At 40.5% G+C, this 14,211-nt stretch overlaps 2 protein-coding genes across 3 annotated transcripts in view; both read left to right on the top strand.

Annotated features, from left to right (window-relative positions):
* Positions 1-763: 763 nt before the first annotated feature.
* Positions 764-13,042, top strand: LOC117943535 (monoacylglycerol lipase abhd6-B-like). Of its 2 annotated transcripts, XM_034869718.1 has the most exons (10): positions 764-901; positions 2,844-2,959; positions 7,610-7,769; positions 7,921-8,034; positions 8,538-8,670; positions 8,784-8,941; positions 9,174-9,228; positions 11,190-11,290; positions 12,460-12,645; positions 12,723-13,042. In XM_034869718.1, the coding sequence occupies exons 2-9, from the start codon at positions 2,856-2,858 to the stop codon at positions 12,637-12,639; spliced, it is 1,005 nt and encodes a 334-aa protein (XP_034725609.1). In that variant the 5' UTR covers positions 764-901; positions 2,844-2,855; the 3' UTR covers positions 12,640-12,645; positions 12,723-13,042. The 2 variants fall into 2 exon arrangements, with proteins under 2 accessions (XP_034725609.1, XP_034725608.1); XM_034869717.1 differs by having other exon boundaries at positions 12,460-13,042.
* Positions 13,043-13,592: 550 nt separating this feature from the next.
* rpp14 (ribonuclease P/MRP 14 subunit) overlaps positions 13,593-14,211 on the top strand; it is a 16,790-nt gene continuing 16,171 nt past the window's right edge. The window contains exon 1 of the mRNA XM_034869721.1: positions 13,593-13,661. The gene's annotated coding sequence lies outside the window, so the exon portion shown is untranslated. The remainder of the gene's footprint in view (positions 13,662-14,211) is intronic.

Raw genomic sequence — 14,211 nt, forward strand, 5'->3', positions numbered from 1 at the left:
GTGAGCACTTCCCCTTGCAGAGATAAACCGTCCACCTCACAGGTGTGGCATATTAATATGGTGAGTAGACAGAATGATCATTGTCCAGGTGTGCCTTAGGCTGGCTACCATAAAAGGCCAGTCTAAAAATGTACATTAATGCCATTACTTCAATGTTGTGGCTAGTAAAGGTGAAGCTAACTAGCCTTATACACTGTCGGGTAACACATCATAATTCATTAGTTGATTGTTGTTGAATATTATTAATACACTTTGTATTAATCTCAATTTGTAAAAAAGTAACTCAAATATAAAAGGAGTGCAGTAAAAGGTACAATAGTTTGCTTTTTCTAAGTTAGTGGAGTAGAAGAACAAAGTAGCATAAAATGGAAATACTCAACTAAAGTGGTAGTATCTCAAAACTGTACTCAATACTGTATTTGAGAAACAGAGTTAATTTTAGGCTACTTAACTATTTTCCACAACTGGATGTCGCCACCTGAACTGCTGGAGCACCAGCAGCAAAATGTGAAGCTGTGTAGATAAACAAAACAGACCTGAGATGGTGGCGCCCTCATGTGGAGGCTGGCACACACACACACACACACACACACACACACACACACACACACACACACACACACACACACACACACACATATATGTATAACTGTTATGATTATCTATATAAACACATTCATATATTTAAATGTGTTTATACCAATGTAGCCACACAGACACACACACAAACACAGACACATACGACTTTAGGATTTTTCCGACAGTGCCTGAACGCAGCACGGTCCTCTTGCACTTTACCTTTAAGTGCAGATGAAAGGCTGTTGTGTAATATGGGTAAAAGAGGAGGGGGCGGTTGAATGGGGGACGGCTCGCAGTGACAGTTTGGAGAGGACTCGAACAGGTACAGTGCTACTTATGTGCACGCAGTTTTACACATGTTACAATGAAAAATATTATGTCTTCACTTCGGCAACCGAGCTGTGGTATCATTCAATGTGTTTATATCTGGGCTAACCTGCAGTGGCCATGTTGTGGTCATGTTTAAGATGTGATGTCTTCAAAGGGCAAGTAGAAACAATGGGTAATGTTAGCTAGCCCACATGTAAATCTGTAATGTCATATTGTTATCTGCTGGTTCTTAAAGCTGATAAGCCTTCTCTTTACCGTTGAACTTCCAGTAGCCTATAGGGCTTTTTGATAAAACTAACAGGGAACCAGCGGTGAACTGGTTAAAGGGAACTATCGTTTTCCGCTACTTTATTCCTCTTTTACATAACTCTATACTGACGACCGTAGACTGTAAGACTGTATAAAGTGACAACTCACTTTGAGCTACGTAGTACGGAGCTTTACATTATCTTCTACTTCTTCTTTTGAAAAACAATAGTAACTCAACGTCCACTTACTTTCTGGAGCTTTCAACCATGTCACCGTTGTCAGACTTCAGTGTCTGTGTTAGTTTACACTCTCACCTTGTAGCTTACATTCACATATTTACATTATTTACATTTACATGATATTAGTGATTTGTGCAGCCAACGTACACAGTGACAAACTGTACGACGTTCATTTAAGATTAAGATTAATGTGTCCTTTATTAGTCCCACAAGGGGAAAATACAGTTTACACTCTGTTATTATTACAAACCTTATTATTACACACATATGCTCAGTAACTATACATGCACTAACTGGAGAGATGTCAGAGTGGGGGGGCTGCCCCACTAGTAAGGCGCCCCGAGCAGTTGGGGGTTTGGTCCCTTGCTCAAGAGCACCTTGGCAGTGCCCAGGAGGGGAACTGGCATCTCTCCAGCTACCAGACCACCACCATACTTATTGGTTCATATGAGGAATTGAACCAGCGACCCTCCGCTTACCAACCCAACTCCCTACGGACTGAGCCCCATTTACTGAAAACAAATAACTTAACATTAATATGTACCAAAAATGAAAAACAAATCATGAAGCTAGTCATATTATGTTTAGTACATTATTTTACCAAAACGTAATGTTTTCAATTCATACCTGCAATATTTCTAAAAGCAAAATACACACGCCTACTGTGTAGCCTACAGCACAGTTCTATTTTTGTGAAAAATTCTGAATTAGATAGATAGATAGATAGATAGATAGATAGATAGATGATAGATATTTATTGATCCCAAAAATGGGAAATTACAGTGTTACAGCAGCACACGAAATATACATATGTACAATATACATGAAATAATAATAATAATAATAATAAAATATAAGAATATAAGAACAAATATTTAAATACATACAAGATGGGAAAACAAAATGTGCAACTGCTTTAGAAATATGCTAAATGTATGCTAAAATGTAAATGAACCAATCGTGCCGGTTGCCCTTATTGCAATATTGTGGTGTCAAAAAGTCTCATCTAGCACCCAAGAAGGACGTGTTGAAGAGTTTTATTGCCTGTGGTAGAAATGATTTCCTGTAGCGATCCGTGCGCTAATTATGTAGCCTAAAGGTTAACCTACTTAAAGTGATTATTGATAAGAGATTTAGTATTGCGCTGGGGAATATATAAATCAGCAACAGGTGAGATAGCTAGTATGGGTCAAACTCCAAAACTGGATCTTCTTTTCCCTGCATAAGACCCTCCCTGGCTGGGAAACACGCCAAACCTAGTAGTTAAGAGATATATTGTAGGCCTACAGCCAGTACAGCATGACAAATATTACAGAGGAAGCCAGTGAGCTTGGTATGGAGACGATATTGCAATATTTTGAGATCAGTTATATGATTAATTGGAGAAATGGAATCTAATGGGGTGAACCAAATCATAATGTCTGCTTGTGTGTTTTATTTTGAAAGGCGTGTGCAGCGATGGAGCTGATAATGCTGTCAGGAGGTGTTCTGGCTCTCCCTGTCCTCGCTTTCATCACCTCCTTCCTGTTCTGGCCTGGAGTCCTCCTCAAGGCCTACAACTGGTACACACACACACACACACACACACACACACACACTCATACAGACCCGTTAGACTGCTAATTGGTTAGTATTTACTGCTATTTAATAATAAAAAAAGTAGTGTGAGAGACATTATCCCAGTACATCCGTTAAGCCAGACTACACAGTAGCTGATGATTTGTTTTTGTTTTTTTAAATATTTACGAATATTTTTAGTTTACGAATAATTTCCCCTTTGACAACATTTTGTAGATTTCAGTACCTTACAAAAGTACCCATGTGTTTCTGTATTTATCAATTCATGTTTATTTTTATGCTGGTTGAAATTGCAACGTTTTAGACAGAGCCGGATATATCCAGCTACAAAAAAGCCTAAAATTTGGAAGTTAGAGCGGAAGTACAAAGAGGCGTTGCTATGGAGATGATACACTGTCTTGTCTTGTCTCATTGGGCTGAACTGGGAGGTCTGAGAACGCTGCAGACCGACGCGTTGCAAGAAGTTGAACTCGTCTCGTCGCAACGTCTTCCCACAAACACACTCTCTTATTGTTGTAAAAATTTACCTCAGAATTTTTTATTTTAAATTCTTTAAATAAGAATAGTTTGATCTCAGAAGGTTAAATGTAACGCCTCTAAAATATACTTTGATTGTGTAGGAGCAGGACCTACTGGACTTTGTCTAAGCGTTACGAAAATTTGGTGTGCACACACACACACACACACACACACACACACACACACACATACACACACACACACACACACAGTGCTGAGTCACAGTGATGTAATAGTGGTTTCATCAGCAGCTTTGGAACATGAATAAAATGTTGTTATGAACCACTGAAACATTACATGCTATGTGGACATTATAAAAGAGATACTTCACACTTCATGAACAGACTGTTGCAGTGTCATCATCACACAAATGTTTTCTTAACCTACTTAAAATATCAGCATGTTGACATTGGCATTGTGAGGATGTTAGCATACTGAAGTTAGCGTTAAGCTCGAAGCATCACTGTGCCTATGTACATCACACAGAGCTGTTGCGTGGAAACTGTGACACATATCCTGTAATATAGAGGCACTGACTGCTTGTCTAGTTTCTGAATTTTATCAGTGAAGAAGGAGGCAAATTGATTGCAGACCTTGGTGGATAAAAAGTTGGTACCGGAGGGTTTGTCCAACTACTTACGGTAGCAAACGAGGCACGTGCATTAATATTGTAATTGGCAATAATGTCAGAGAAGAAATTAACAGATACAGCTTTTACTTTAGTAGAAGCAATGGCATCAATTACATTTGTAATTTTAGAATGAAAATAAGACAAGATAGACTTTATTAATGCCACACTGGGGACATTCCAGTGCTACAGCAGCTCAAAAGTAAAGAAATTACACAAATCAGAATAACACAAATACACAATAAATAGATATAGAACAAAACATTTACAGAAAGTATTAAGAAATGGAAAAAATAGAAGTAGTTCTAACAATTTATATATATATATATATATATATATATATATGTGTGTGTATATATATATATATATATATATATATATATATATATATATGTGTGTGTGTATATATATATACATAATAAACACCCTCATATAAGCACATATTTACACAATAAACACCCTTGTATGAACAAGAGCCCGACCAAACCGAGGATTTCTAAGGCTTCAGTGTTGCCAACAGGGTTGTAGAGAGCCCTCTGGTGCAATACTATGCAACGCCGTCGCTCATAACATGGTTGACTGTCCATTTTTATTAGAATCCTTTGTCATTAAAAATGAAAAATTTGAATAAAAAAAAAATATATATTTGGCCATTATAAATGCTGATACCAATAGATCAGGAAATGCCTAATATCGGCGTGCCGATATATCGGTCGGACTCTAGTATGAACAGACATTTACACAGTAAACACCCTTATATAAATAGACAAATTAAAACAATCTACACGCCCATTACAGAGGTGTGAAGGAGTTTTCAGTGATATATAATTTTCCAATTCCCTCTGTTTGATGACTTGTTTTGCAGTTTGAGATATTGCTGTCAAGGAAAACACAGGAATGGTCAGAGAGAGCAGCATCGCTCACCATAGCCTTGGAAATGTTCAGACCCTTGGAGAGAATCAGGTCCAGAGTGTGCCCCTTATTGTGTGTGGGCTCCGTCAGATCCTGAGTCAGGCCATGGTCTTGCACAATTCACATCCGTCTTGGGCGTTGCTATGCGCCGCACGGAGCTACAGTGCCTCCGCTAAATAGCCTTTGGGAGGAACTTGTTATGGTGCAACATGTGTACAGTCAAAGGTTGTTTTAGTGGTGCAACAGAAAACTCAGATTGGACAGATAGCCTAGCTAGCTGTCTGGGTTTACCCTGCAGAGATCTGAGGAGCGGTTAAGATAAGATAAGATAATTTGTTTATTAGTCCCCAATGGGGAAATTACTGCACTTGCATTAAGCATTGTCCTCATAAAGCATGCCAACACAAAGAAATGGATGGTGAGGGTAATCTTGCCAAAATGAGGGAGATCTGGAGGAATTTCCGGCGGCACCTGAACAATCCTGGATCATAGACTGTATGTATGTCCCGGAAATTAAACGTCATCGATGTAAACTAGTCCATAGTTATCAAAAACACAACAGAGTTCTTTAGTCCTTCTGTCCTGGGGGTTGTCAACGTTACTGTTAAAATCACCATTAATAACTACAGTCAAAGTCAATACAGATTCTAGACAGCAGTTCAGTTAAGTTATCAAAGAAGGTTGCTCAGTATTTTAGGTGGCCTGTTGATATTAAGGACTATAGCTTGAGACCAGGAACTCAGCTCAAGAGCCACTTATTCAAAAAAAGCCAAATTTCCATACGATATCTGCATACAATGGAATGAGTCATTAAACAAAATGGTGACTCCACCTCCTTTTTTTTTTAGTCATAAAGCTGAAGTTGGAAGGTTCTGACTTGATAGAACAGCGGCAATGTTAGTTAGTGGTGCACAGATCCGACATGTCATATCAGCGCCTATGTTGACAAAATAGCTGGACCGGGGATTGTAAAAATGACCAGATCCACCGGGCCGATCCAGTTCCTACGTCATTCATCAGCACCACGTGCGTCGCATGCTGGAAGAGTTAACTGTTAAGCAGGAGTGAGCGAGCCAAAGAACCGGCCGTGTGGAGATATTTCAAATGAAAATTGAGTGGAAGTACGTAAGTGGACCGAGCCAGGCTGGTGGCTGACAAGAAATAGATGCTAAGTTTGCAGTTGTTGCCTTGTTACTTAACCCTCATGTTGTCCTCGGGTCAAATTGACCCGTTTTCTACAAAATCTCTACTTTCATTAATTTTGGGGTGTCTTATTCAATTTTACAGCATTCAAGAAAAAAAAATCTGAAGTGGTTTTGAAATACTATTGAGTAAAAGTTGACATGTTCCAGTCTGTGATTATCCCTCAACATACAGTCCTTTAATTTTAGTCTAAATAATTCCTAATTTCTGTTTTTCAAACTCAAACATTAGGTATAATTTCCTATAAATTAGGTTTACTGACCATAAACTCCAAAAATAACTGTAAAACTACAGTTAATAAATTAGTGTTATGTAGTGTGTCAAAAAAGTGACACACAATGACAAAGAGCGTCAAAAGTGTTAAAGAAAGGAAAAAAAAATGAAAGAAAAAGTTAAAAACATCAATAAAAAGCCTCACCAAATTATTGATTTTGAATTTTGACGGGAAGACAACACAAGGGTAAAAGAATTCCCCACTGCTTTTCTGTTACCTATGACAGCATGAATTGAGTAAACTCTTGATGCACAGGACTCTGTTAGCATTTTTCTCTCCTGGGTCAGATACCAAGGCGGCTTGTCTTGCTTTCTGGTTAGCAACCTGTACTTCTTCAACTTCTTTATTGGTAAATTACAGCCATGCGCAGCCAACAGCGCCACAACAACTTCTAACCAAACTACGCTGTAGCCTAGTTTATTCACTCCAAACCAGTTAATGGAAACTAAACCTAAATCGTATTTCTTTTCTTTTATTTGCGACGTTACTAAAGTTTGCTCAAAAATCAATTGACAATTGAATGACAGCATGGCTAATGTCTCAACAATAATTGGTGAATAAGGGGGAACTCTTTTAGTTTTAAATGCCCCTCTAGCGCCACCCTCACCACCCAGGACAATCTTTTCATTTCAAGACGCACTAATGAAGTTACAAATGTATTGGTCTAGGAGCCGGCCCATAGAGCTCCAAATTTGAACCTGGAAATGTTGAGTACACCAAAGTTTATTGCATAAATGTGAGGTATGGGTTCCCAGTATACAGAAAATGACGGAGGCTAATTTTCATATGTTGAGCAATTTGCATAATTGGCTAAATTAGCAGAATTAGCAGAATCAGCCAGATCGACAATAGATTTTGCACTGTGCAATCAGTTTATTATTATTAATTATAGTATAATGTCTCATAAAACACAAATATAGTGTGGAACCTTATGTGACACAGAATTTAACCTGTGTGCACTGTTCTGTTCAGGTATACTTATTGTTGACTGTAAAAATGTAAATATTTGGAAATATAATTAAGGAGCACACATGCTGTTGCGGAGCAATTCAGATGGACCATAATAAGTCCCAGGGATGCCGCTGTAATCCTGCTCAGGTACTGGCGCCGCAGGCTGGGGCTGGTGGTCCACTACTCCCACACTGCAAGCTACCGCTTCTGTTACAGCAGCCGCGGGACGCCAGGGGGCGCCACGCCATCAGTGCTGCTGCTGCATGGCTTCTCCGCCACCAAGGACATGTGGCTACCAGTTGTCAAGGTAACACACACACACACACACATACTGTACACACAAATGTGAGCAAGTGTGCACTGAGTATCTTCTTCAAAGACACTTCTTACTGTAAGGATTAGTATGGAGCACATTTTGAGTTCAGTAAATCCTGGGGTGTGTTTGTTTTCCTCTCCAGCACCTCCCCAGAGACCAGCATGTAGTGTGTGTGGACATGCCAGGACACGAGGGGACAAGTCGCACTGGCGCAGACGACTACAACATTCAGGGCCAGGTCCGCCGAATCCACCAGGTAGTATGTGTGTGTGTGTGTGTGTGTGTCTCTCATTGGATCATGCAATGGCATTGGGTATTGTCAGCATGACTGCACTCTAGTTCAACGGAAGGGGCATGCGATCATATTTCCGGGGCTGCCACCTAGGGGTGGGGGGTGGGAAACCCTACGTAGTATTGTGATATTTTCCGTGGCAATACTGTATTGATACACGGACGCCAAGTGAAACTGTATCGTTTTGTAGATTGTATAGGATTAATAAAATCTAATTCTTTTTCAGTCCACTAGATGGTGCAGTTGAAGTGAGATGAACAAACAGAAGAATTTATATAAAACAGATGTTAAAAAAGATGTTCGTGATAATATGGCATCGTGACAAAATAGTGTGATCATATTGCATTGTGGGGTCTTTGGTGATACCCACCCCTACTGCCACTTACAGCCCCTCAATAAACGCTCGTGCTCAGAAGTGCTCAGCGCATGGGTAACATGTCTCTCTCTCTTTGTCCCTCTGAGTGCAGTTTGTGCAGAGTATCGGTCTGGACAAAAGACCCTTTCACCTGGTCGGGACATCGATGGGGGGGAACGTGGCCGGAGTGTACGCTGCCACTTACCCTGCTTACCTGTCCAGTGTCACCTTGGTGTGTCCGGCAGGTAAGCACAGCGGACTTCTAGATCCACGTTTCAGGTTATTCCCTCCAGTTTTCAAACCTCCGACTGTTTGATGAAGCAAAATAACTGCTACTCTCCTCCTCTCTGTCCTCCAGGTCTGGTTTATCCCACAGAATCCGAGTTCATCACTCGTCTGAGGAAGATGGAGAACTCTGAGCAGGAGGTGTCGATCCCTCTGATCCCATCCACTATTCAGGAGCTGGAGGACATGTTAAAACTCTGTTGCCACACCCCCCCCAACCTCCCCCGACAGGTACACAGCTGTGCTACCTGCTGTGAAATTGGCTTCAAAAAAGGCTTCACAAGACAATAGTATAAATATATCAGTGCAACCACTGTTAGTATACACACTAGTTCTATTGCTGCTATTTCTGCTGCCACTGCAGTATACCCATTGACCTGTGTGTGTTTGTGTGTGTGTGTGTGTGTGTGTGTGTGTGTGTGTGTGTGTGTGTGTGTGTGTGTGTGTGTGTGTGTGTTGCCAGGCCCTGAAGGGTCTCCTTGCCAACCGGACCCCCAACAATGGTTTCTACAAAGAAGGTCAGTCTGCTCATATACATCCCAAACAGTTATTCTCCCTCCACTGCTCCTCCTAGATTATATTCTTTCATCAGCCATTCATCTCATGGGGTGCTATCTCTTTCAGTTAAAGGTCCCATGGCATGAATATTTCACTTTGAGGTTTTTTAACATTAATATGAGTTCCCCCAGTGGTTAGAAATGGCAACAGATGTAAACCAAGCCCTAGGTATTGCTCTGCCTTTGAGAAAATAAAAGCTCAGATGGGCCAATCTGGAATCTTGCTCCTTATGAGGTCATAAGGGGAACGGTTAGCTCCCTTTTCTCTGCTTTGCCCATCCAAAGAATTTGGCCCACCCATGTGAGAGAGACATCATGGCTTTCAAACAAGCAAAGTGGCAGTTGGTTAAAGGCCAGACCCCCGCACCCCCTCTCCTCAATAACTACAGACTCAGAAATGGTACATACTAAGAAAAGCTCATTGTGGGTCTGGCTCTATGGGCTGTAATTCTGCACCAAGGCTGAATTTCAGAAAAGAGACTTCAGATACAGTATTAGGGGTTTACTAAGGTCTATATAAAAGAGACTTCAGATACAGTATTAGGGGTTTACTAAGGTCTATATAAAAGAGACTTCAGATACAGTATTAGGGGACCACTAAGGTCTATATAAAAGAGACTTCAGATACAGTATTAGGGGACCACTAAGGTCTATATAAAAGAGACTTCAGATACAGTATTAGGGGACCACTAAGGTCTATCTAAAAGCATCCAAAGAGCACTATGTCATGGGACCTTTAATAATCCATACGTTATCAGATAGTAGGCGGGCACTTTATTTAGGTCTTTGAAACCTCCCTGTTTTCTAATGCATTTTTTTATACTTTTCTAATCATATCGACCACTGAAATTCCTTTACACTGGCACCATTAACACACCCACACACACACACACACATTCATACACTGTTGTCTAAGGCTGCCATACAGATTAACATTCAAGTACATTCACAAACTGATGGTGCAGCATCAGGAGCAATTTGACCTTGCTACATCTTGAGCTACAACCCCTCCATTCCTGCTGGGGAGCCCAGGTGTGTTGGAGCAGCAGGTCATTGTCAGACATACCTTTCCTGTTGTTTCAGTATCCTCTGATCAAGCATACAGCTCAGTTCAGAACAAACAATCCCGACGACAGAGGTAGGGCGCAGAGCGTTGCGCCTTGAAAGGTCAGCAGCGAACGGTGGCGTTTACCAAGCATGCCATGGTAACGCTGCACCTAGTTGGACGCCACCGCTCTCCGCATAGAAAAACAATGGGGCCAGCCCAGATCATGTGTAGCACACACATGTTACTTTAAATGTAATTTTGTATTTTGGATCTAGATTAGAATCTCCAGATGTTTCCTCTGAAATGAAAAAAGTATTAGCAGATCACAGAGCGTTGAGGTTAAAAGGGTCCTTCAGGGGAATTCCGGTCCTTAAGCCGCCTACTAATGATAAGAGGTAAAACTGACGTAGGGCGCACAGCAAGTATACGTCATCATTCCTCTGGGCCGCCTCCTTTAATGGGTTCGCGCCTTAAAAAGGTCGGCAGCAAGTGGGTGAAAGTTGAAATAATGTGAACTTTGTGCGCAGCGCTCATGGGCTATATCACGCCGTACGCCACGCCTCCGAGATGTCTCCACGAGCTCTCCCCATAGGACAACAACAAGCACAGCCAGCGCAGAGCAGTTTTACCACAAGACCACGTGTAGGCCGCTTTAGACTTTTAATACCGTCATCTAGCAGTCTCTAACAGACAGGGTCTGGTTCTGGATGAGATCAGGATTCACTCCAAGTCGTCAAATTATTCAGGCCACATTGAGATAAACTCATTTATAAACTGTATTATTATTATTAATATAGTCTGCAACAGTACATGTTATTCCACCTGTTTTTATTCAAGAGATTTGTTGTGTGTGTGTGTGTGTGTGTGTGTACAGTGTTCATGGAGATTATCGGGGAGAAGTCTCGTCACTCACTGCAGGACAACTTGCATCTGATCACATCACCAGTGCAGGTCATCTGGGGGACGGAGGACCAGGTATAAATTAATCACAGTTATTTCAAAATGTTATATGATCACGGAAAAAGGCAAAATAAATGTTCCTGATTAATTGAGTATGTTAACATGCTGATGTTCATCATGTTCAGCGTCTTAATTTAGCTTGTAAGCATCCCAACACTTCCTTTTTCTTTATCTTATTGTGGCTCTAGATGGATAATAAGGAGTTATTGCAGTTCACCCTGAGGGGGTCATAAATGTCAGAACCAAATTTCCTAATCCATCGATATTTCACTCCAAACCATAGATGTGAACCGGCTTGTGGCGCTAAGAGAAAAGTCAGGAGACCAGTCATCAGGATTTTTTATTTGAGGAAACAAAAATCTCCACAGTTGTTGAAAACTGTGGTGGAAGTTTCTTTACAGCAGGAGGGATGATTCAAAGAGACACACATAGGAAAACAATGGCACAGCCAGTACAGAGCAGTTTTACCACAAGACTATGTGGAAGCTGCTTTAGACTTTTAACACCGTCATCTTAAAGTCTCCAACAGACAGGGTCCGGTTCTGGATGAGATCAGGATTCACTCAAAGTCAAATTTAATCAATCAAGTCATTCATTCTACAATGATATAAACTCATTTTCTCCATGTTTACCTGTGGTCTTGATATAATCAGTAAGGTATATATCCACACACACACACACACACACACACACACATAGTTATATAAATAGTCTATAACGTACATGTAATTCCATCTGTTTTATTCGAGAGATAATAAAGACAGTTTATGTATTTTCTGTCATTTTAGTCACTTTTTTTCAAAGTCCTTTTACTTTTTTTTATTTTTTAAATGCTATAACATTAAATAAAACACCTATATTCAATAGGAGTAGTGAACTAATCAATTCTTTTACTTTTGAAGACTATTTTTATTTTGGTTAAAAAGAAAACAATTTCTGACATACAAAAATGGATCCAAATTGACCCGAGGACAACAGGTAATTTTCCCATAACAAAACGTTCACTCTGGACCAGAGTTGAGGACCAACCAAATAATATATTTTATATCTATGCATCTGTCCTGCAAGCGTAGCTTATAAAAAAATGAATAAAACTAATCCACAGCCATGCCGGCCTATAACCAAAGGACTTGCCAAAATCCACAAACACGTCAAGCTGCCAATAAAGCGGTCTCCTCTCTCAGGTGGTGGACGTGTCGGGGGCGGCGGTGCTGCAGGCAGCGCTGCCAAACTGCCAGGTGGAGCTGTTGGACAACTGTGGTCACTCGGTGGCTTTGGAGAGGCCCAGGAAAGCCGCCAAGCTCATTGTTGACTTCCTGTCTGCACAGGAAGTCAGTGACAAGAGCACTAAGAAACTCTCCTGAAGAAAAATGACCTGGTTTGTAAACGATGAGGGACCTGAAGTTGATTGTGGTGATGATTGAAGAAATATTCAATCACAAAAAAAGTGGCACAGTCAAATATTCCTGAAGTCTTTGTTTTAGATGTTAATATTGAAAGAAAACATTCCACTTTGGGATTTTGCACATTTCTCTTTGAGAAAAACTGTATTTTAGTCTCTTGTTTCATGTGAGTGGCGGGTGTTTGAGTCCTCTGCTGTGAACTGACTGCATATGTACCCTCATAAAAACACACTCAGAATAGAAAATGCACTGTACGTGAATAAAGTTTGATAAATGAGGTGAGGTTTAATAATGTCAGTACATGTACAAAGAGTATTTCACAACTAAAGAAATAAATCTGAAGATGAAAATAGTTGTATTGATTAATTGGACACTTCTCTGCTCCGTTTTGTTTTTAATGGAGTAATACACCAACTGCTGGGTGGGGACACATTGGTAAACCGTTTTATCTGAATTTGTCTTTAAATGATAGAAATGGGTTTTGACGTGTCTTAGTAAAAAAAACGTGTCAAATAAGATAGATAGAAAGAGCCCAAAGGACATTTTAGACTACCGGCCACGCTTTAGTTTGACTTCTGTTTATTGTTCTGGGGGAAATTATTTTGGAAAACAGATTATTTGTGTGACTCGAATGTTGGTTTCATTAATACAAATGTTTCAAATACATGACAGAAACAAACTGGATCTACCTGGTAACTTAATTTTGTCGTTTATTTCTCTTGTATAGTTTCATTTTTTATTTCTATTATTATTTTAAAAAAATACATTTCTCAATTTATTTGGACTTATAACTGTCCTTGTATACCTGGATTTCCCTTTATTTTATTTTAACTCCGTTTGTCATTCCTGCATGTTCGATATTGTGATAGAGTGAGTCATCTTACTATTTTGCACATCTTTGAATTATCTGTCAGCGATGACTGCGCATGCGTTGTTCTACAGGCACGCTACAACACGCTGTTATGCATTGATGTAGTTGGTGAGTTAAAGGCTGGAAAGCAATATTTTGGGAATATACACTCAGCGGCCACTTTATTAGGTACCCCATGCTAGTAACGGGTTGGACCCCCTTTTGCCTTCAGAACTGCCTCAATTCTTCGTGGCATAGATTCAACAAGGTGCTGGAAGCATTCCTCAGGGAGTTTGGTCCATATTGACATGATGGCATCACACAGTTGCCGCAGATTTGTCAGCTGCACATCCATGATGCGAATCTCCCGTTCCACCACATCCCAAAGATGCTCTATTGGATTGAGATCTGGTGACTGTGGAGGCCATTTGAGTACAGCGAACTCATTGTCATGTTCAAGAAACCAGTCTGTGATGATTCCAGCTTTATGACATGGCGCATCATCCTGCTGAAAGTAGCCATCAGAAGTTGGGTACATTATGGTCATAAAGGGATGGACATGGTCAGCAACAATACTCAGGTAGGCTGTGGCGTTGCGACGGTGTTCAATTGGTAGCAAGGGGCCCAAAGAGTGCCAAGAAAATATTCCCCACACCATGACACCACCACCACCAGCCTGAACC

The sequence above is a fragment of the Etheostoma cragini genome, chromosome 4 (genome assembly GCF_013103735.1).
Source record: "Etheostoma cragini isolate CJK2018 chromosome 4, CSU_Ecrag_1.0, whole genome shotgun sequence".
In the NCBI taxonomy this organism is placed as follows: Eukaryota; Metazoa; Chordata; class Actinopteri; order Perciformes; family Percidae; genus Etheostoma; species Etheostoma cragini.